This window comes from Fusarium oxysporum, chromosome IX, assembly GCF_013085055.1.
Source record: "Fusarium oxysporum Fo47 chromosome IX, complete sequence".
NCBI lineage: Eukaryota > Fungi > Ascomycota > Sordariomycetes > Hypocreales > Nectriaceae > Fusarium > Fusarium oxysporum.
In genome coordinates, this window is record NC_072848.1 from 2,524,849 (window position 1) to 2,544,177 (window position 19,329).

The following is a 19,329-nucleotide window of genomic DNA, read 5'->3' on the forward strand; positions in this document are numbered from 1 at the left end:
TTGAAGAAAGCGAGATCGAAAAGAAAAGAACCGTTTTCGTAAGGATCGTGATGAGTAATGAAGTTGTATTACCAAAAAGAAGAGAAACCAGTTCCCGTGCGAATCGAAATAAACCGAGGAAAAAGAATAGAAACAAAATTCCAAGGAAAGAGAAAATGAAACTCAATGAACACAAGGAAACGTACAAAGGAAATGTATATCGCCCAGGTACCAGCCTAGAACAGAGAGCGCAGGATAACGAGAGAGAGAAACCCCCAGCTTGGCGGGATCTCGGTTCATCTTTATACGTTTCTTGGCGATGTTATAATAAACTATTTTAAGTTGAGAATTGAGGCGACTTGTGATGCGAAACGAGCCTCGTGTTACGGCACAGTTTCAAGCGTCACCGTTTCACTCAGCTACGGTACTTCTTCTCTTTTCCCCATGTTGGGCGGGAATACCATGTAGCCGAGACTCTTTGGGTATGGCGCGCGTCGCGGAGATCTGCGGCTACAGTTAAGCATGTTACGGGAGCAGGGCAGATCTGGTGTCGCAGGTTCAAAATTCTACGACGTAGTATTGCAAATATACCCACCGCAGGGGGCGGAACATGGAGTTTCCGGTGGTCCCCTTATTTCTTGGCCGTCTCAGTGTCTGTGATGATCATCTGGGGAACGCGTCGTTTATACAGAAATATCGGCACTTGTTGTTCTTCTCTGACGAAAAACCCCACTGGTATAGTGTATCATGACCTGGGTATAATGGCTTATCGCTGTGACCTAAACAGCTTGGCAGTGTGTCACTGCCTACGCGCCCCCCGCAGACTGAAGCTCTCTTGGCTATCTAGAAATGGAGGAGAGAAAGCTTGGTATTCCAATTAAAGCACATGTTGGTTTCTACTAATGTCTTATCTGACATACGAGGATGCAGAGGCGCTGATTGATCTGATAAGTTTCTATACTCCAGCCTTTTAAGTTTGACTAGCCAGCGCTCAGATTCTTGGCGTATTACTCAGCGGAAAAGACTCGTTTCTCGAGACCTTTTGTTCAGAGGAGATTACTCTCTTAGCAACTGTATCAGATAGCGCCTGCTGAGCAGATCCATTGTATCAATTGACTTGCAGAGTCGTATACAGAGAGAGATTGCGACTCTGTAATGACTCGGTCTAGTTTCGGCTTGTACCGCCGGGGAGCACGGGTCTCAGCGTTCACGATCCACAGTTTCTTCTTTACGATGGGTCCTAACGCTGCCCTAGCCAGATGAGCAAATCACCGAATCTAGAGCAAAAGCCGTATAGCTTCATTGAATCTGAGTGTATATAATCTCAAATACGAAGATATTTGCTGTAACTTCTCTCTTTGGTTTTCATTCTTTCATTGTTCTGCAACTGATTGCAAACATGGCCACTTTCGTTGAAACAATCAACATCTTGAGATTCGAGATCATCCCTCAGTTGTCCATTCGCGATCAACTCCATCTTTGTCAAACAAGCAAAGATCTCCACACCGCAACTGTTTCAGTTCTCTACCGCGACATCACCATAACACACGACGTCGAAGTACCAAATGACCCGCCACTGTCAGCCGGAAAGTTGAGAAGGCCTGAGAGATTACGCGCGGCACGCAGAAAGCGACTACCCTGGGGCGTTGGCTTTCTTTTTGCGATATTGAGCTGACCAGCCTTGAGAAGTCATGTTAAGAGCTTAAGGTTTCGGATTGAGAATTATGTTCATGAGGAACATTTTCGTGACACTGGGCTTTTGAAGCCATTGAATTTTCACCCGCTGGACAACGAAAAGGCTTGCCAAATGATTCTTGATGGAATTGACGATTTGAGCTATTCTGAAACGGAAAAGCTGAATGCGGCGTTCACGAATCGCGACTTTGATCTTATCTTATCGCTCATCATCGCGGCATGCACCGAGATCCAGAGTCTTACCATCGACCTTGGATACTTTCTATACAGCCACAAATGGCTTCTCGAGCTATTCAAGAACTCACTTTCACCTCAAACAAAATCACATAGTCTTCAGAACGTCACGCATTTCGAAGTTGCCAGTCCTCGGGGCTGGTTAGGTTACCAGCAACTTCCTAGGGGAATTCATCCACTTTCATTTTACCTCCCAACAGTGAGAACCTTATCCCTGGAGAGTTTCGCTAGTCACCGTAAAGGGGAGAACAGCGCATTGGCAGACACAAATCCCTTCTGGCCTCTTTCATCTGCACCACAGGCTCCCTTTCTTACTACGCTTCATCTCGATCACTGCTCGTCAAACGCCCATAATATAGCAGCAATGCTTACGCAGACGCCCAATCTCAAGACATTGTTTTATGCATGTTATCTTCCTGCTTTTGAATGCGACTTTGACGTTGATGAGCTTAGAAGAGGACTGGAGCATGTGCGCAATAGCTTGTCTAAATTAACATTGAACTTGATTATTATGCAGAGAGGGCTTATTGATTTCTCGGATCATGAGTGGCCATTGACTCACGGCCGCATTGATGATCTTCGAGAGTTCCTGTCTTTGGCGGATCTTGAGATTCCTCTCACTTTTCTTCATGGCCATACAGCCCCAGAGCATTGGCAACCATTGGCCGATCTCCTGCCACCAAATTTCATCTCTCTTACAGTCAAAGATGAACTAATGGACGATTATACTACCTTCCAAGATCTATACACAGAAACAGCAATCCGTGATATGATGCGGACGTTTCTCAGCTACGGCTCCAGGTCATTTACCCTCAGTTTACGCCACGTTTACTTTTATCGCTACCCCGCGATCTGGGACTATAAAAACCTCTCGAAGGGCCCCGAGAAGGAATACTACGAGGATTGGAAGCCTGTAGATGAAAATTACGGCAGTCGATGGGCTTTTGCGGAGTGATTACTTGGCGGAAACAAAATTGCTCGATGACCTGATCTGTGGAGATGGTGTTTTGCAGAAGGGGTTTTGGGGGTTTGTTTCACCCGCTTTCGCTAGATTTCTGAAACACGAGGGGTTGCAGAACGGCAAAACAAAAGGGACCCCGATTTTGAGACGGTAATTAAGTAATTGTTTGTAGATGGGAATTGGATGCGAAATTTCACATGGTTAATTGATTGCCGAGCCTAGCCTGTTTCTAGAAAAGATCACGCGACAGCAGGAGTTGCCTGTGTTAGAGGAATCGTGGGCGCGATTCAGCTTCCAACTGAGGCCGAGATGTCTGTTCGTTTATTAATATGTTATTTGTTTATCACATTCAAGATGAAACATCATTAAGCTGGGTGGTCGATGCGGCATGCTTCGCGCTGGTGGGTAAAGCTGACATATCTACTATCCGATTTTGGCGTTTATTGCCAGTGCAAGGACTTCTGTTTAATGTATTCTGTTGAAGAAATTTTTATTCATTCTTATTTATCATCAAGTCATTTAAATAGGGCGTAACACCAAAGTTGATTTCGTAGCTTGGTTCCAGACCTAAAGCTCATAAGTCGTCAAGACAGCCGCGTGATCAGAGAACCACTCATTATCCTTATGGTTAGGCTCAGGCTTAGGCTCACCAACAACTACAGTGTGAGAGTCAGTGACCTTGAGGCCCTTACCCTTGTGAAGAATAAAGTCAATTCTGTCAAGGGGCTCGGGCTTTCGGTAGCCGCCGTTCCAGATGTAGATGGGAGACCAGGTGATACCCTGCTCCTTGACGGGGTCAGGATGAGCCACGCGGAATGAGTCGATGAGGCCCTTCTCCTTGGGGAGGATGGAGGTAGGCCATTGGATATTGGTGTATCCGCAGTTCTTCTCCTTCAAACCATCGACGTAGTCGAGATGAGAGGGGGCGTTGAAGTCGCCGACGAAGAAGACGGGGATCTCGTCAGCGTTGTCGAGCTGGCTCTTCATTCCCTCAAGGGTAGTCTTCATTTGAGGAGTGCGACCGGACTGGGCTTCTCGCTGAATGATCTTGTCGACAGGCAAATGATCATAGCATGTGTCGTAAGGTCCGTAAGGAGTATAGCCCAGATGAGCAACGAAGAAGTTGATCTGCTGGTTCTTGCCATCAAGGGCGATCTTGACACCACCGGAACGAGCAGGACCGCTGATGACACCGTAGTCCTCGACGATGGGGTACTTGCTAAGGATACCGACATCACCGCCGCTGGACCAGTGATACCAGCCCAGAGCATCAGCGAGACGAGGAACATGGCGACCCTGTTGGTCTTCCTGGATACCGACAACATCGGCGCCGGACGAGGCAAGGAACTTGACCTGCTTGTCGTGGTAGCTGGTAACTCTAGTACCGCCATTCCACATGTTGAGAGTGAGAACCTTGAGCTGGCTTAGCAGAGCCTTGCCAGAGCCAGCAACGTTGATGGTGAAGACACCGGAAGCGGCGGAATCCCTTCCAGTGGCACGGACAGTGAAGACGGCCTTGTCGGCGCTTGAGGTCGGTGTTCCAGAGATGATACCATCAGCACTGATCTTGATCCAGTCAACATTAGATCCTTCGCTGGAGAATTTCATCGTGCCGCCTCCACCACGGACGAGGCCTCTGATGCTATGCGAGTAACCATCACCAACACGGGCATTAGGCAGAGAAACATCAGAAACAATAAACTTCACATCACCATCAAGCTCACGACCCTTGATGATCTGAAGAGGCGGAGCGAGCCACGTATAACCCCCATTCGCCAGGAAGAAAGCAGTGTAGTTTCCAGGCTCAAGGCTTCCAAAGTCAAGCTGCACATCGCCCTCGGCGTGAGGCGCCCACTTCCACTTGATAGAATTGGACGAGCCCTTCTTCTGGTCCACGGGCCCGCCGCCGGCGCTGTAGTACAGACCAATCCAGTTGGCGAGGTTGGGGGTTGAAGTTTGGTACTCAAATGTCCATAACGGCTTGTCGGTGTTGAGGGATAAAGAACCTGATGCATCCGCGGGAGCTGCGGGTTCTTGGGCTAGGACTGATGGGCAGAGCACCCATAGGGCGGAAGCCACTGCGATAAGAGGGGATTGGAATCTCATGGTCAAACGATGACCGCCGTTGAAAAATTCTCTCGTGAGAAATGGCGGGAAAAGATGCGAAGTTCGCTTACGCACACGGCACGGACAAAACGGCACTAGTAGATAAGAAGACAAAGCGTTATCCTCACGAGGAGCTCAAAACAGGGTATTCACGAAGGGCTTTATATGGTTAAAAATTCTCAATAATAGCAAAAGGCGAATATCGATATCGATATGAGAGAATGCATGTATGGAGTAGGAAAAGAGAGCGGATGACCATGCCAAGTTTCAAAACGAACCAATGCTTGGTTCCCCTCAAGCCACGCAGTCGAATGACGTGTGAGCAGTCCGCGTTGGTGCTAGGTCGATCGGCGTCGGAAATCCCCACTTGCGGAGACGAGCCACTTTTTTGTGCGAGGGGTCCTTGAGAGTCACTAGATCCCTATCGTCCGACATCGTGACTCGGCAAGTGGCATCACGAGAGCTTTTCATTGGGCTGATGATCTTCTGCAACTCCCGCTCGAGTGTGACCATTATAGTACAATAGCCTTATCAGATCTGCCGGCTGCCCACTCTAATTGTAACCCAAAAAATAAGTCTATCCAGTAATACTCCGGCTTTAGGAACTTTTTGAGATGGGGAGGGTTCTCGGACCTCTCACCTGTTGTGTTTATGTAGCACAACGTTTCATTGTGGCTAGAATGATAACGGTTTTGCCGCTGGTTCGTTTTTTGAGGTGAGACTACATAGGTGGAATCACAGATATGTGAGATGGGGCGCAAGACATCAGGCGACAAAATTCATTGGGCCTCGCAATAGTTGCAATGGTAAATGCTACCCAAAAGGCTCAATATGATAGGCTGATATGGTGGTCGTGGGGTCAGATACGATAACATCTATCGGTTCGGAGGGGGTTGGGAGAATCTGCAGTGTTCCGTCGTCCAAAACACTTGTACCTCAAGCCCAGACTGTCGAACCAGGGATGTCTTCAGTTTATCGGAGCAAAAGGACCTATCCACTGAGATAACGATTTCATAAAGCAGGTGGCGAAGTATGATATCTCCACGAGGTTCCTTTCCCATGTTTGCCATCGCTAGAATTATTCCTGATGACTTGACTGAATATCCCGCAGATTGATGACGAGTCGGGTATGATATTTGACTTAAGAAACACATTAAATGAAGCCGTGTCAAGCTTTCAGTCTGGTCTATCACCGAAAGACCTCCCTCAACTAACTTCATCTAGGAACCTTGTATACAGAGCAATGTATGCACCAATCATGCTCTCCCACTGCGGTTTATGAAACACTGACTTCGTCAAACCATCTGTAGGCAAGATTAAAGTACCCCTCTACCCGCAAGGGTTATAATATACGCTTAGTTATTGAAGAATAAGCCTCTAAAAGATATTTAAAGTATTCTATATAAGGTCTTAGTATAGAAGTGGTGGCATCGGGTTTGGGCGGGCTATGAACTAGTTCTAGACTAAGCCAGCCATGAATCTCTCACAAAGGCAAGTGCCTCATCAGCAAAAGATTCCCATCTCTTCTCATCAAACTCGAATCCATGGTCCTCGCCAGCAACAGGATCATACCGCACAACAGTCTCTGGTAACTTCTCAGCCACTAAATCTACGAACTTCTCAGAGCCGCGGATTGGGACGGTCGAGTCATCGTCTCCATGCATGATCCACCTATGCTGGGTCAGTTTTATCCTCGTACTCGCGGTATTGACTACAACTCACATATGTTTGGGCAACTTGGCACCAGCTTCGATTCTCTCAAGAGGATGGAAATCCACCTTGTCAAGACCCTTGTTGTCCAGCATGTGAGATGCGAAAATACCCCGCTGACAAGCTGCAACTGCGAAGGGTGTCCTCTCAAAACCAGCTCTTGATTCAGGTTTCTTACGCGTTTTTTCGATCCAAGCTAGAGTGTCTTCCATCGATGGAATTTCTTCTAGCGGCATGCGCAACACGGTTGGTTCGTTGGGGAGTGCACCTTGAAGATAGAGTCTGTCTTTTGTGTCCAGCAGAGGGTATACGACAGCAAGAGAGTGGAAATCTTCTGGATGAGAGAGAGCAAGCTGGGTAGAGCAGTATCCACTGGTAAGAGCGTTAGCAACAAGTCTTGATGATTTTTGTGAGATGACTTACCCAGCTGATCCGCCAGCAAGAAGGACTTGCGAAAAGTCAATAGAGTGACCAGGAGCCTTCTCCTCCAAAATATCAGGCAAATTATTCTTGGTCCACTGCCAGCCATCTTCGACATCCTCGAAAACATCATCCAGGCCATTCGCAGAGGGCAATAATCTGTAGTCGGGGGAGACGATGATGGCGGAGTTTTGGAGCGCAAGTTTGTCAACCCACTTTGGGAAAAAAGGACCGAACAAGCCACTCCCCATGACGAGAAAACCACCGTGGATATGGTAGATGATTGGATGGTGACCAGGCTTGAGGTTTTTGGGGATTAGAATGGCTGTTTTGATATTATGAGACGAGACAGTCTTGAATCTTGTCGGTATCAGCTACTGATCAGAGCAGTTTATGTTTTGGTACTCACGTCTCTTCAATAAGGTTGTAAGACTCAAAGACTGAGTCGTCGTTCCAAGGGATAGACATGATTCTTTATAGTGTAGTAGTGAGGGCTTTAGTTTAGTGTTGAAGCAACGAACTGGTTTAAGGCTTGCGAGTTGGTTTGTTTTTATTACTCGAGGCATGATTCTCATATATATATATATAGTTCGATGACTTAACTTTGAGTTTAAAATTTCAAAGCGGAATGTCTTGTCCCTTCCCAACATTACGACTTCCGTTGTCATCCACTGGCATGGCTCGTTAGTAATGCGAGCTCTGTCGTCTCACCAATTTAATTGATAAGGCGGAAGCTGATGCTCCGTCTCCAGTCATCATGCTCCACTTTAACGGAAGACAATCATCCGCTCACTAACATCCATTGAATACCCAGCGTGACGCTGCCATCAAGTAAAGATAAAAAGAAATACCATCATCTTCATGAAGTAACAATCGATCCTCATACACCATCAATCTTCGAAGACTTCTCACAATCTTCATTTCAAGATGCATCTCTCCTCTCATACCTGGATGCGTCCCGAGCCTCTTGAACATACCCTCCAAAGGCTCGTCCGTCTCGGTTACACCAGCATTGAACTCGCTGGCGAACCCGGCCAGTTCCCCGTCGCCTCAACCCGCGAGCTTCTTCAAAAATATAACATCAAATGCTGGGGAACCGTCACCGTCATGCACGGCACGCGAAACCTCCTCGCCTCTGATCCCCAACAAAGACGAAATACCATTGAGTATATGAAGCAAGTCGTGAACATGTCCGCTGAGCTCGGCGGCCAAATCACCACCGTGGTCCCTGGAACAGTTGGTACTATTGTTCCTTCTTCTACACCGGGGAATGAGTGGAAGTGGGCTGTTGAGGGTCTTCGTGAAGTTGCGGCCTTCGCACAGGCGAAGGGTATCAACATTGGCCTTGAGCCTTTGAATAGGTTTGAGACTTACTTTCTAAACCGATCAAACCAAGCTCTCGCTCTCGCCGATGAGGTTGGATATGGCGTTGGTATCGCTTTTGATCCATTCCACCTTGCCCTTGAGGAGAAGGATCTTATCGCAGCTATCCACGCATGCAAATCGCGAATCGTTGACTTTCACGTGGGTGACAACAACCGCCTTGCACCTGGAGATGGGTCTTTCGACTGGCCTAAAATTATGAAGGCATTAACTGAAGCTGGGTATGACGGTGGTCTGGCTGTTGAGTTTATGCCAGCTATTGATCGAACGCCTGTTGGGGATTATGGCAAGGCTCAGTTGGAGACGGGAGAGATGGATGTTACGCCTGATCAACTGCAGTTTATCATTGATCATGGGTCGGGATTATTATCTGAGACTTACTATACGGAGCTTTTGAGGAGGTCTGCTGAGACGCTGGCACCATATGTTGAGAAGTAGTTTCTGACGAGTCTGGAAGGATGAGCTCAGTCATTCACAAAAGACATTCTGTTTTCAAATGCGCGCTTGAAATAAATGATAGCTTTGCGATTGAACTTGGGTATCGTCGTATGCTAGTTGCCCTTTTATCTAACCGCCCCAGATGCCGTCTAGTATTTTCGCCAGTAGATATACAGAAATGCTCAGTCATGTCGCCAAACCATATTGTTATTTTCTCTCCAGTTTGCCTGCTTCCTGCTCTTGAGACTTGCAAATTCTCATGCTGCATCATGCTGTCAACCGAATAAAAGGTGCAAAACCTTCTCGAACCAATTTCTGCGAGTTTGTTAGCGTTTCGTCGTTCTTGGTCGAGGCAAGGTACGTACGCTGGCGGTTTAGACACATAATTTCTCTCGTACTCTTCAATCGGAGCCAAGTTATGTCGTAGATCGATCTCGCTTGGCTTGAGAATCTTTGTTTTGTGAGCAATTTTCCATCCGACATAAAACACTGGGAACAGTCCAACTGATGTGTATCTGTGGCGGTCAGTCAAGTCCTCGTCAGTTCGACAGATGTACTTACGAGAATAAGAAGCTAGGAACATCCCACATTCCTGGCAGGAAAACAGTATATCCTCCAACAAATACCATGATAAAAGTCGCGACTAGTCCGACGTAAGCAGCATATGGCATAAACCACGCGCGATAAGGTAACGTCGAGCGGTCGAAACCCTGCACTTTTGTTGCACGATAAAAGCAAAGGTATGTGAGACAGATGACGGAGAAGTTGATCAGCTGAGAGGCTGTGACCAAAGACACAAACCAACTCAGAACAACAGCTGAGCTATTCGATAGTTGAAGGAACGATAGCAGAGCGATGAGCAGAACAACAAGGACGCAGTAAATGGGCACACCTGTTCTGGTGCATATTTTCAAGAACCTCGGTGCTTTCCCTTCAAGTGCAAGACCATACAAAGATCTCGTCGCACAAAATACGTAGGAGTTGCCGGCGGAAAACGCCGATACCAGAATCATGGCGTTGACGATATGCGGCAGAACCCGGATCCCAAGACGATCCATGGCGATAACGTATGGTGAAGCAGCGGCTCCGGACTTGCCATCCCTGAAAGCAGCAATCATGTTTGGGTCATCGTAAGGCACTAGAATGCCCACGCAGAGCGATCCGAGCACGAAGAAGAAAGTCAGCCGGTAAAACACCGTCTTGAAAGCCCGGGGCAGAATCTTGCGAGGGTTTTCGGCTTCTCCAGCTGCCATGGCGACATAATCGGGACCAGCGATGGAGAAGGCTGCTTGAATGAGACAAGCCAGAAAGCCCACGAATTTACCCAAGGCACCGTCGTAGTAGAGCTCGGCAAACGCTCCAGGACTCTTCCAGTACGTAAATCCGAACGCGTCTTTCTGCGGATTTCCACCAACCATGACGATAAACGTAAAGAAGATCAGTCCAACAATCAAAATGACTTTTCCGATGGCAGCCCAAAACTCCGTCTCGCCAAAATACTGAATCGCCATAAGATTGATAAGCGCATACAGCACAATAATCACCGCAATAGTCGCGCCAACGGGAATCGCATCGGTCCAGAATTGAAGAATAAAATGACAAGCCGTGACTTCGAAGGGCACCAGCGCAGCTTCGAAGATGAAGAAATTCCAGCCTGAGGCGAATCCGAGAGCTTCGTCGACGTAGGTACCCGCAAAACGGACGAACGGAGATGAGATTGGCGTGTAAGAGACCATTTCGGCGATGCACATTGTGATGGTGAGGACGATTAGACACCAGAAGGAGAAGGCGATGAAAAGACTTCCTGGACCGCCTTGCATTAGACCTTTGCCGATTTGGACCTGGGAATGATGTTAGCCATTGGTTGAATTGCTAGGTCGGAGGCTCAGTCGTAGCTTCGAAGATAACTGTAAGACATACGAAAAGAACAGTGCCAATGGTTCCTCCAATTCCAATAAGTTGGATATGCCGGCCCTTGAGCCTTCTATGCGTTTCATCGCCATACACATTCTGAACTCCAAGCTGATCCTCATTGGCAATGTTTGGCGTTTCGGATTTAGACTCCTTTTCGGGATCGGGAATAGCAGCCATCTTGGAAAGCTGATGTCGCGTGCTCAACCAAAATGAGAAATGACAGGTTTTTCGTAAAAAAGGGAATAAATCAGGACGAAAATACCGCAGCCGAGGTTTTTTATTTCCCTGCCTCGTCCCTTGTGTAACTTTTTTTTGTGCCTTCACCCCATACGGAGTAGGCCGAGGTCTGCGGGGATGATTGGAGCATTATCCTTGCGGGATCAACCCTTAAACAGAGATAGCTCGGGGGCGAACTGGAGATGCGGGTCGGTTCTAGATTTTAAGTCGCTGAGACACGTGAAGAGGACAAGCAATTGAATTGTAAAGGATGCGATTGGGAAAGCTTGGCGGTCTTGGGAGCTGGGTATGGGGTGATAAGATGTCGGATTGCCTGATATGGTTTAGTGAGGCTGTAGGATGTAGGAGGTCATGGTACAGAGAGATTCGAGCCTGTCATTGGGCAAAGTGTGGTTCAAACACTGGAATTGACCTGGATCAACTCTTGTATGGAGGTTAGTTGATTTGCGCAACAGCCCCTCTGATACATCTTACCAAGCATTCCTTCATGAGTGTTTAGCAACTATGAATACGATATCAAGGTTAGTTCCTATCATCGAGAGCTTTCCGTTATGCTAAAACCGCAGCAAGAATCATGAGGCTGACGGAAGTAGCCATTCTCTATAACTAGAGCCTAAGGAATGACTGGCTTTCGGCCCGCGGGCACCGATCTTGATGTTAATTTCTTTCAAGTTACCATCAGATCTGCTTTAAAGTTGCGGGGTAGATACTTTATAGGGCTGGTTAACTCATCGATACCCCCTAATAAATTCAGGATAAGAATGCCGACGTATCCACCGACATCCGCGGACACCGAGAAACACCAGATCCAAAGCTGTTTATAAGGCTTCGCTGATCCACATCAACAAGAAAAGAAGTAATACACATCTCTGGAGCATCTTTGGCGCATAATTCGACATCATGGCATCAGATACCCACATGGTCACCGGCGGCAGTGGCTTTATCGCCATTCATCTCGCCAATCAGCTCCTGCAAGCCGGGTATAACGTGCATACTACTGTACGCGACTTGAAAAACACACGAAAAGTCCAACCGTTACGAAGTTTACAAGAGAAATACCCGGGGAAACTAGAACTCTTTGAAGCGGATCTTCTCAAGCCGGGATCATTTGAACCTGCTATGAAAGACTGCTCGGTAGTTCATCATGTTGCTTCGCCATTCTTGATGGCCGAGAAGATCAAAGATGGACAGAAAGAGATGGTAGAGCCTGCGTTGCAAGGAACGCGAAACGTCTTGAACAGCGTGAACAGCACCGAAAGTGTCAAACGGGTGGTTTTGACATCAACTAGTAAGAACTCAATCTCTACAGGGTTACAGTTGTTAACATGCTTCAGTTGGTGCTATCTTCGGAGACTACATCGATGTGAAAAGCATGAAAGACAACATTCTCAGTGAGAGCTACTTCAACGAATCAAGCTCTGTTACTCACAATCCATATCACTATTCCAAAGTTGTCGCCGAGAAAGAAGCTTGGAAAATTCAAAAGGCTCAGTCACGCTGGGACATGGTTGCCATCTGCCCTGGACTAGTTCTTGGCCCTTCACTCACAACGGGATCAGATTCCGGGAGTCTTTTCTTGCTTGATGAACTATTCAGCGGACAGCTTTGGTTCGGCGTGCCTGATCTGAGTTTCTGCACTGTTGACGTGAGAGAGATCGCCACGGCACATATCAGGGCAGCAGAGACTAAGTCTGCGCAGGGGAGATACATTGTCTGTGACAGGGAGATGGTGAGATTCGTCGATATCTCGAAGCAGATACGTCCTCAAGCTAAGCGCCGCTGGGCTCTTCCGCGCCATAAGCTGCCGAATCTACTGATACGAGTTGTCGGACCCCTTTTCGGGCTGACGCAGAAGTGGATGCGGGCTAATCTAGGAGTTCGGTTTGAGGTTGGTAATGAACGTGGTATTAAGGAACTTGGGATAGTGTACCGGCCTCTGAGCGAGACGTTGGATGATCACTACAAGTCATGGCTGGCTCAGAAGGCACGTCAATGAGGTGACAGGATATATGTTTTGTTTAGCAACAGTTCTCTACGTACCTAATTAGTGTATTCAGTTAATACCCTTGTGCTTGTTTTTATGTAGATATCCTTTTGAGTTTTGAAGATTCTCAATTACAAAATCAGTTGGCTGCATAAAATATGAAGAAATTGCTTGTTTGGAGGTTATGTCGTGAGAAGTCATGAAACGACGTGATAAATCGTATCAATCCCTTATTTTCAAGAAGAAACAGAAATACAACGATCAGATATCCCATCTAAGTTGAAATGGCCGTACGGAAGATGTTCAGCAAGTGTAGAATATACAAAGATGTCTCGGTCGAAGCAGCTCTAGGGTGCCTTACTTCCACTGAAGCTTTCGTCATAATAAGCTCTGTGATGGCCCCACTTTGAGCTGGATCAGCTTTTCGCTCCTGACGTAACAGCTCAGTCCACCCAACCAATTCTTTTCCATCAACACTTGAATTGTGCACCTACCACAGCTTCACACCTTCAAGATGGACGGTCTGGACGAATTTGAAAAGTCGCTGGCCGCTGAGAAGGCTGAGAGGGAGCGAGCAGAACGCGACCACGACGAAAAGCGACATCGCAAACATAAACATCATCATCGACACGACTCAGAACGCGAAAGAGACCGGGATCGAGACAGAGACAGAGATAGAGAAGGACATAGACATCGCCATCGTCGGAGAAACGATGAAGAAGATGATGGTCACCGAAATAAACGCTCGCGCCATTCACGCGACGACGAAGACAGCCACCGATCGCGAAGACACGGCGACGACCGCCATCGCAAGACAACAGACCCCAAAGAAGATCTCCCCATCCCCGACGAGGAGAAGCCAGCCAGCCAAGACCCAGTCGACCGATCGAGATCCCTCCAGCGAGACTCTTGGATGACAGCTCCCTCCTCCATCGAGGTCGACTATATCCACCGACCCGACAAGAACAAGTCGCCGCCTCCAAAACCCGAGCCAAAGCGTGTCGTATCAAAGCGCGAGATTAACACCCATATCCAAGACATCAACGAGGGCAAGTCCATCGATGAGCTCAACATTCCAACCGAACGAACTGTAAATTACACTTTCGGCGACGCTGGCTCTTCATGGCGAATGACAAAGCTCAAAGCTGCCTACACAGCGGCTGAAGAAAGCGGTCGTCCAATTGAAGACGTCGCCATGGAACGTTTTGGCGATCTACGCTACTTCGACGACGCGCGAGAAGAGAAGGAAGAGATGGAACGACGCAAGATCTACGGTAAAGACTACAAGGGCCACGACAAGCCAACGGGCGACCTCTACCGTGAGAGAATGAAGAACCAGCGCAAAGACTCACCACCTCCCGAACCCGAACAAGGTACAATAATTCCCGACACGCATCCCCAATCAACTCCCGTGATGGATCAAACCGCCCTCAACCGTCTCCGTGCCCAAATGATGAAAGCCAAGCTCCGTCGCGCCCCGAATGCCGCCCAGCTCGAAGAAGAATACAACAAAGCCGCAGCAATGTTCGCCACAGCCCAATCCAACCCTGAAGCCGTCGTTCTTAGCGTAATGGACAATCGCCAGCTCGCCGGTACGCGTAACGAAGCTAAAGCCATTACCAACAAACGCGGTCGTGAGCGCGGAAACGTGGAAGAGAACACAGAAATGACAATTGACGATATGGTTCGCGAGGAACGTCGCACGAAGAACCAAGCAGGCGGTGAAGGTCTCCGTCTAGCAGAACGTATCGCAAAAGACGGCAAGTTCGATAACGATCTGGATTACATGGACGAAAACGCCGAGAAGCTCGCCAAGCGCCTGCACAAATCCGACATCAACCTCAAGAACATGGCCGTATCCGAGTTCCAGAAGATGTCTCGCGCACTGGACAATTGTCCCCTGTGCCACCACGAAGACAAGAACCAACCGCCCCTCGCACCCGTCATCGCCCTCGGAACACGCGCCTTCCTCACCCTCGCGACCGAACCCGAGATCTCCCCCGGCGGCGCCGTCATCGTCCCTCTCGCACACCGCGCGAATCTTTTAGAGTGCGATGACGATGAGTGGGAGGAAATACGAAACTTCATGAAGAGTCTCACGCGCATGTATCACGAACAAGGTCGCGAGGTCGTATTCTACGAAAACGCAGCGCAGCCCCATCGGCGCATGCACGCAGCCATGGTCGCCGTCCCGATACCCTACGAAGAAGGCGCCACGGCTCCTGCGTACTTCAAAGAGGCGTTCCTGTCATCCGATGAAGAGTGGAGTCAGCATCGCAAGATCATCGACACAGGTGCGAAAGCGCGCGACGGCATGGGCCGCTCCGCGTTTAGACGCTGTATCGCGAAGGAGATGCCGTATTTTCACGTGTGGTTTACGCTAGATGGTGGATTGGGCCATGTCGTTGAAGATGCGGGTCGCTGGCCAAAGGGCGATCTTTTCGCGCGTGAAGTCCTGGGGGGCATTGTTGATGCGGAGCCGCATGTTATGAAGAAGCAAGGGCGCTGGATGAGGGGCGATCCTAGAGTGGATGGCTTCAAGAAGGGATGGCGAAAGTTTGATTGGACGAGAATGCTCGCGGAGGGATAATTAATTAAAGTAGAAGCGTGAAGGTATCATTGAGAGAAGCTATCATTAAGCGTTGATATGTAAAAGACATTACATGGGACATGGCAGTCCCCGAGATTAATGTTATATATGAAACAAACGAGATATCATACTCCAACCTTGGTCCCTCAACCAAACCAAGCATGAAGCCCGTCTCTCTGGGGTATCAAGACCGACCGACCGATCGGACAAGTATGTTAAAAACATTACTGTTATCGCACGAGCGTCCCTCTTCGTCCCCTCTCACGATCTTTCCTCCCATCTGAGCCCGTGACCTTCATCCAATCCTCCCACTCTTTACTCATCTCCATAAGCACAGAGCCCATCACACTCGCGCTAGCCATGAGACCGTGGCCTTCACCTTCGAGAACACGAACTTCGCAGCGTCGCATTGTCTTGCCGAGCCATTTTACGTTATCGACCGGGACGCGAGTGTCTCTACTGCCGTGGTGGATGACGACGGGTCTTGTGATGTCGACGTAGCGGAAACCGATTGTGTGACGACGCTCGAGGCAGACGAGCAGATCGACGGCGGGATTTGCACCTGTTGTGGCGAGTTCCCAAATAGCGTGCGTTAACCGGAGGTCGTAGGTCATTTGGCGTTCCTTATCTGCCATGGCGTCGGCTGCGGCTGCGATAATATCCGAATCACCTCTTGTACCTTGCGGAATGCTCATTCTGTCCATATTCTCGGAGGCATTAGGAGGTTCCAACTCCGTGTCGCCGTGACCGGGTGATTTGTTATACACGTTCTCTTTATCCAAGCTCGGCGTAACGTTACGCGAACTAGCTGTACTGTCTCGTCCGCCATTATTCTTTCGCTTTCCTCGTCGTGGTGTTTTGGGTAATGAACTGGTGATTGAGCTACTCGTCGCGGTCATGAAGCTACTATTTGCAGCCTTGAGGATTGGCGTCGGGAGTGCTCGGAGAATTCGTTGCGAGGTAGGGATAGCGTTGGTTGGAGGGAGAGTTTGCGAGGTGCCAAAGACGTTCATTTGGGAGGGAGGGATCCACGGCGCGAGGAGGTGTATTCGACCGCGGATATGTTGAGGCATTCGAAGTGCTGTAGCAAGAGCGTAAATGGCGCCGGCGGAGTGAGCGAGAATAGAGAACTTTGTGATCTTGAGGGTCTGGCAAATAGCATAAACATCATCTGCAACAGTTAGCGCGCACTTCCCAATTAAACAAACATCAACTTACCTGGCCAACTCAGCGGCGTAGCAGTGCCATCAGAATAAGGCTCGCTATCGCCAACACCCGGTCTATCCGGGGTAATAAGCCGCAGCTTTAACGTCAGTGCCAACTCATCATAAAAGGCGGTAATGTATCTCGTCAATCCCATTCCGACGCAGCAAAAGACTGCAGAACCTTCAGAGTCACCGACTTCTGAGAAGGATATAACGCGACCTGTTTGAGGATGTCGGATCTTCTGCGACAAACGTGGTGAGCATAAGTAAGACTCGACAGCATCATCAACAGAGTCGGCGGATTGAGGGCGTTCGTAACCAGCCGGAGCATGATTCTGGACTGGTTGGGGACTGGGTGAATCGCGGGCTCTTTCGTCGACTTTGTGATTCAGTGGTGCAGACAAACGCTTTAGTCGGGAGCTGCTGCGCTTAACCTTGATAGCCTCATTTGGTGCCGGGCTCTGTCGTCCGGATCGTCTCCGATCATTGCGGTCATTGCTCTGATCCCGCTTCCGGCCTTGAGCGACAGCAGGAAATGGTGCGCCCTCATCCTCTTCGTCGCTGAAGCCGTCATTCACGTCGAGGAAACTTCTGCCCGCCACACTGGTACTCTTTGACGGAGAAGCATCCTTGAGGCCATAAACGGGTGATCTGGTGGATGACCTCGACTGGACATGTCCCGAGTGACTCTGTTTCCTTCGACTTGACTCCCGATCTCGAGTTCTGTGTTCCTCGCCTTCTGGAATCACATCATTAGTCGTACCATCCTCCCGTCTTGATCTCCTCGCGCTTGATCTCTTCTGCGGACCCGTCTTTGCAAGACTCGAGTTTCGCGCGGGAATAGCGCAAGGTGCATCCATCGGGCGTTCGATTGGCAGCTCGTAATGTGACTCTTCACGGATGGCAGTCTCAGCAAAGAATGGATCGCTGCGCCCACCGCTGTGAACACTTTCGCCAGGAAGAGCACCAGACGACGAAGCTGAAACTCCGCCCGAAACCCTCTTCCTCTCGGCTTCCTTCTCCCGCAGGCGCTCCTTAGAACTCATGTACATCAGGCCCTTTTGACTTCTTGATGTTTTTCTACCCCAGCTATCGTGCGATTGTTTATGGTTCAACTCGGGGGTCGAGGCGCCGCGACGTTCGATCGAAAGGTTCCCTATACTCTGGGCATCATCGTTCTTCGATGCAGCTGAAGATCCTTTTGACGACGGTCGGGATGTACTATTTCGAATAAACGATCGCAGTCCCCCGGAACCCTCGCGGCTTGGACTTCTTGGACTTCTCGGGCTCTTTGTCGCAGTCAAAGGTGAATAACCGCTGGGAGGTTTCGAGGTGCGTATGACAGGAGGTAAAGCAGCGAGTTCGTCGAGTGACACGGGGTCTTGTCTCAGGTCGTCAAGGCTAGGCTGATGAAACGCTCCGTAGTCCACACCAAAGCTACCATTCCCGGGACTCGCGGGTAGTGACAGACTCGTCGGCGACGCTTCGAAATGGTTTGTTGCAGGCTTCGAGATGACGCTGAGGCTGGTGATGAGGTTGGAGATGACTTCCGGACTGGCGGGAGGAAGACTGGAGTTGCGCTTTGACGAGGAGGGGCCTTGGAGAGAGCGTCGTCGAGAATGAGCGTGGTGATTATGGGCGCGCATAGGGATAGGGGGAATATCAGCCGAGTCAAAATCCATGGCTAGGGCGACGGACTCTAGGTCGAGTCAAGAAAAAGAAGTGGATGTCAAGGGAGGCAGCGGTCGCGATGCTGTGTCTCGCGGGTCGACGATAGTGTCTTGCGCAGACAAAGGGTGGCGCGGCTTCTCACCCTTGGAATAAGGGATGAGTAAAAAAGTGTCACGATGAGGGAGGATTCTCTCTGGGGATATTAGCTCGTTTGGTGGAAGTGGTGATGGTGGATCGCGGTGGCTGTACTAGGAATATTAGATTGAGCCAAGTGGGTTTATCTTCCGGTTGTCGCGTGGAAGACAGAGAAGGGAGAAAGAAGGAAAAGAAGACAACCAGAAAAAAAAAAAACAACAAAGGGAGAGAGAGATCAACCACGTCAAGGATAAAGAGTAAGTTGGGTTGGGTAATAATTTGGTGGTCGCGCAAATGGAAGTTGGTTGACGAGGAGAAGCGAAAGACAAAATGGGAGAGGGGACAAGGCCAAGCAAGGGGGGATACAGAAGCTAAGACAGGGACAGTGGGCCAATCAATCAGCCTTAGAGCCCGAGACTCATATTGCAGTCCAGTTGTTTAGACTCTACTACAGTCGAGAATAAATGAATGGAATAGACAAGTCGAGATTCTGGGGGAGGAATGGTTTCAACATACCACGCCTTAAGGGGCTGAAGGTTACCTTGCTTTACGTGCCACGGACGCTATCGCCAGCTCGGGAGCGTGCGTCCCGACGGGAAGTGCGCATGACCAAGAGTGACAAATCTCTAAACAAAAAAAAACAAGACAGAAACACTTTCAGATCTCA

The 19,329-nt window shown here is 49.1% G+C and overlaps 8 protein-coding genes across 8 annotated transcripts; 4 read left to right on the forward strand and 4 right to left on the reverse strand.

Annotated features, from left to right (window-relative positions):
- Nucleotides 1-1,378: 1,378 nt before the first annotated feature.
- On the forward strand, nt 1,379-2,863 carry FOBCDRAFT_243718 (uncharacterized protein; the record flags this gene model as incomplete). The annotated part of the gene is made up of 3 exons (XM_059610552.1): nt 1,379-1,624; nt 1,679-2,377; nt 2,426-2,863. 3 exons carry the CDS (start codon nt 1,379-1,381, stop codon nt 2,861-2,863), a joined length of 1,383 nt encoding a protein of 460 aa, XP_059465858.1.
- Nucleotides 2,864-3,342: 479 nt separating this feature from the next.
- On the reverse strand, nt 3,343-5,228 carry FOBCDRAFT_231848 (Endonuclease/exonuclease/phosphatase). Its single transcript, XM_031190515.3, has one exon. The coding sequence runs from the start codon at nt 4,973-4,975 to the stop codon at nt 3,437-3,439; it is 1,539 nt and encodes a 512-aa protein (XP_031034500.2). The 5' UTR covers nt 4,976-5,228; the 3' UTR covers nt 3,343-3,436.
- A 1,122-nt stretch (nt 5,229-6,350) lies between these two features.
- Nucleotides 6,351-7,573, reverse strand: FOBCDRAFT_323169 (Alpha/Beta hydrolase protein; the record flags this gene model as incomplete). The annotated part of the gene is made up of 4 exons (XM_031190517.3): nt 6,351-6,646; nt 6,698-7,057; nt 7,109-7,465; nt 7,515-7,573. 4 exons carry the CDS (start codon nt 7,571-7,573, stop codon nt 6,439-6,441), a joined length of 984 nt encoding a protein of 327 aa, XP_031034502.2. The 3' UTR covers nt 6,351-6,438.
- A 459-nt stretch (nt 7,574-8,032) lies between these two features.
- FOBCDRAFT_279519 (xylose isomerase-like protein) lies at nt 8,033-8,926 on the forward strand (the record flags this gene model as incomplete). Its single annotated transcript, XM_031190518.2, has 1 exon — nt 8,033-8,926. One exon carries the CDS (start codon nt 8,033-8,035, stop codon nt 8,924-8,926), a length of 894 nt encoding a protein of 297 aa, XP_031034503.2.
- An 81-nt stretch (nt 8,927-9,007) lies between these two features.
- Nucleotides 9,008-11,380, reverse strand: FOBCDRAFT_253134 (amino acid permease/ SLC12A domain-containing protein). Its single transcript, XM_031190519.3, has 4 exons — nt 10,847-11,380; nt 9,488-10,767; nt 9,292-9,441; nt 9,008-9,241 (listed from the first exon to the last, which is right to left on the reverse strand). The coding sequence occupies exons 1-4, from the start codon at nt 11,015-11,017 to the stop codon at nt 9,202-9,204; spliced, it is 1,641 nt and encodes a 546-aa protein (XP_031034504.2). The 5' UTR covers nt 11,018-11,380; the 3' UTR covers nt 9,008-9,201.
- A 499-nt stretch (nt 11,381-11,879) lies between these two features.
- FOBCDRAFT_231852 (NAD dependent epimerase/dehydratase) lies at nt 11,880-13,163 on the forward strand. The gene is made up of 2 exons (XM_031190522.3): nt 11,880-12,365; nt 12,412-13,163. The coding sequence occupies exons 1-2, from the start codon at nt 11,978-11,980 to the stop codon at nt 13,071-13,073; spliced, it is 1,050 nt and encodes a 349-aa protein (XP_031034507.2). The 5' UTR covers nt 11,880-11,977; the 3' UTR covers nt 13,074-13,163.
- Nucleotides 13,164-13,532: 369 nt separating this feature from the next.
- Nucleotides 13,533-15,766, forward strand: FOBCDRAFT_53525 (CwfJ C-terminus 1-domain-containing protein-like protein). The gene has a single exon (XM_031190523.3). The coding sequence runs from the start codon at nt 13,576-13,578 to the stop codon at nt 15,649-15,651; it is 2,076 nt and encodes a 691-aa protein (XP_031034508.2). The 5' UTR covers nt 13,533-13,575; the 3' UTR covers nt 15,652-15,766.
- On the reverse strand, nt 15,767-18,618 carry FOBCDRAFT_53530 (uncharacterized protein). Its single transcript, XM_031190524.3, has 2 exons — nt 16,870-18,618; nt 15,767-16,822 (listed from the first exon to the last, which is right to left on the reverse strand). The coding sequence occupies exons 1-2, from the start codon at nt 18,536-18,538 to the stop codon at nt 15,882-15,884; spliced, it is 2,610 nt and encodes an 869-aa protein (XP_031034509.1). The 5' UTR covers nt 18,539-18,618; the 3' UTR covers nt 15,767-15,881.
- Nucleotides 18,619-19,329: the final 711 nt, after the last annotated feature.

Coding starts and splice junctions, on each gene's coding strand:
- FOBCDRAFT_231848 (XM_031190515.3), bottom strand. CDS start 4,975: ATGAGATTCCAATCCCCTCTTATCGCAGTGGCTTCCGCCCTATGGGTG.
- FOBCDRAFT_253134 (XM_031190519.3), bottom strand. CDS start 11,017: ATGGCTGCTATTCCCGATCCCGAAAAGGAGTCTAAATCCGAAACGCCA. Junction 9,442..9,487: donor GTTCCTAGCTTCTTATTCTC/GTAAGTACATCT, acceptor TGACCGCCACAG/ATACACATCAGTTGGACTGT. Junction 9,242..9,291: donor TATGTGTCTAAACCGCCAGC/GTACGTACCTTG, acceptor ACAAACTCGCAG/AAATTGGTTCGAGAAGGTTT.
- FOBCDRAFT_231852 (XM_031190522.3), top strand. CDS start 11,978: ATGGCATCAGATACCCACATGGTCACCGGCGGCAGTGGCTTTATCGCC. Junction 12,366..12,411: donor GGTGGTTTTGACATCAACTA/GTAAGAACTCAA, acceptor AACATGCTTCAG/TTGGTGCTATCTTCGGAGAC.
- FOBCDRAFT_53525 (XM_031190523.3), top strand. CDS start 13,576: ATGGACGGTCTGGACGAATTTGAAAAGTCGCTGGCCGCTGAGAAGGCT.
- FOBCDRAFT_53530 (XM_031190524.3), bottom strand. CDS start 18,538: ATGGATTTTGACTCGGCTGATATTCCCCCTATCCCTATGCGCGCCCAT. Junction 16,823..16,869: donor TACGCCGCTGAGTTGGCCAG/GTAAGTTGATGT, acceptor TAACTGTTGCAG/ATGATGTTTATGCTATTTGC.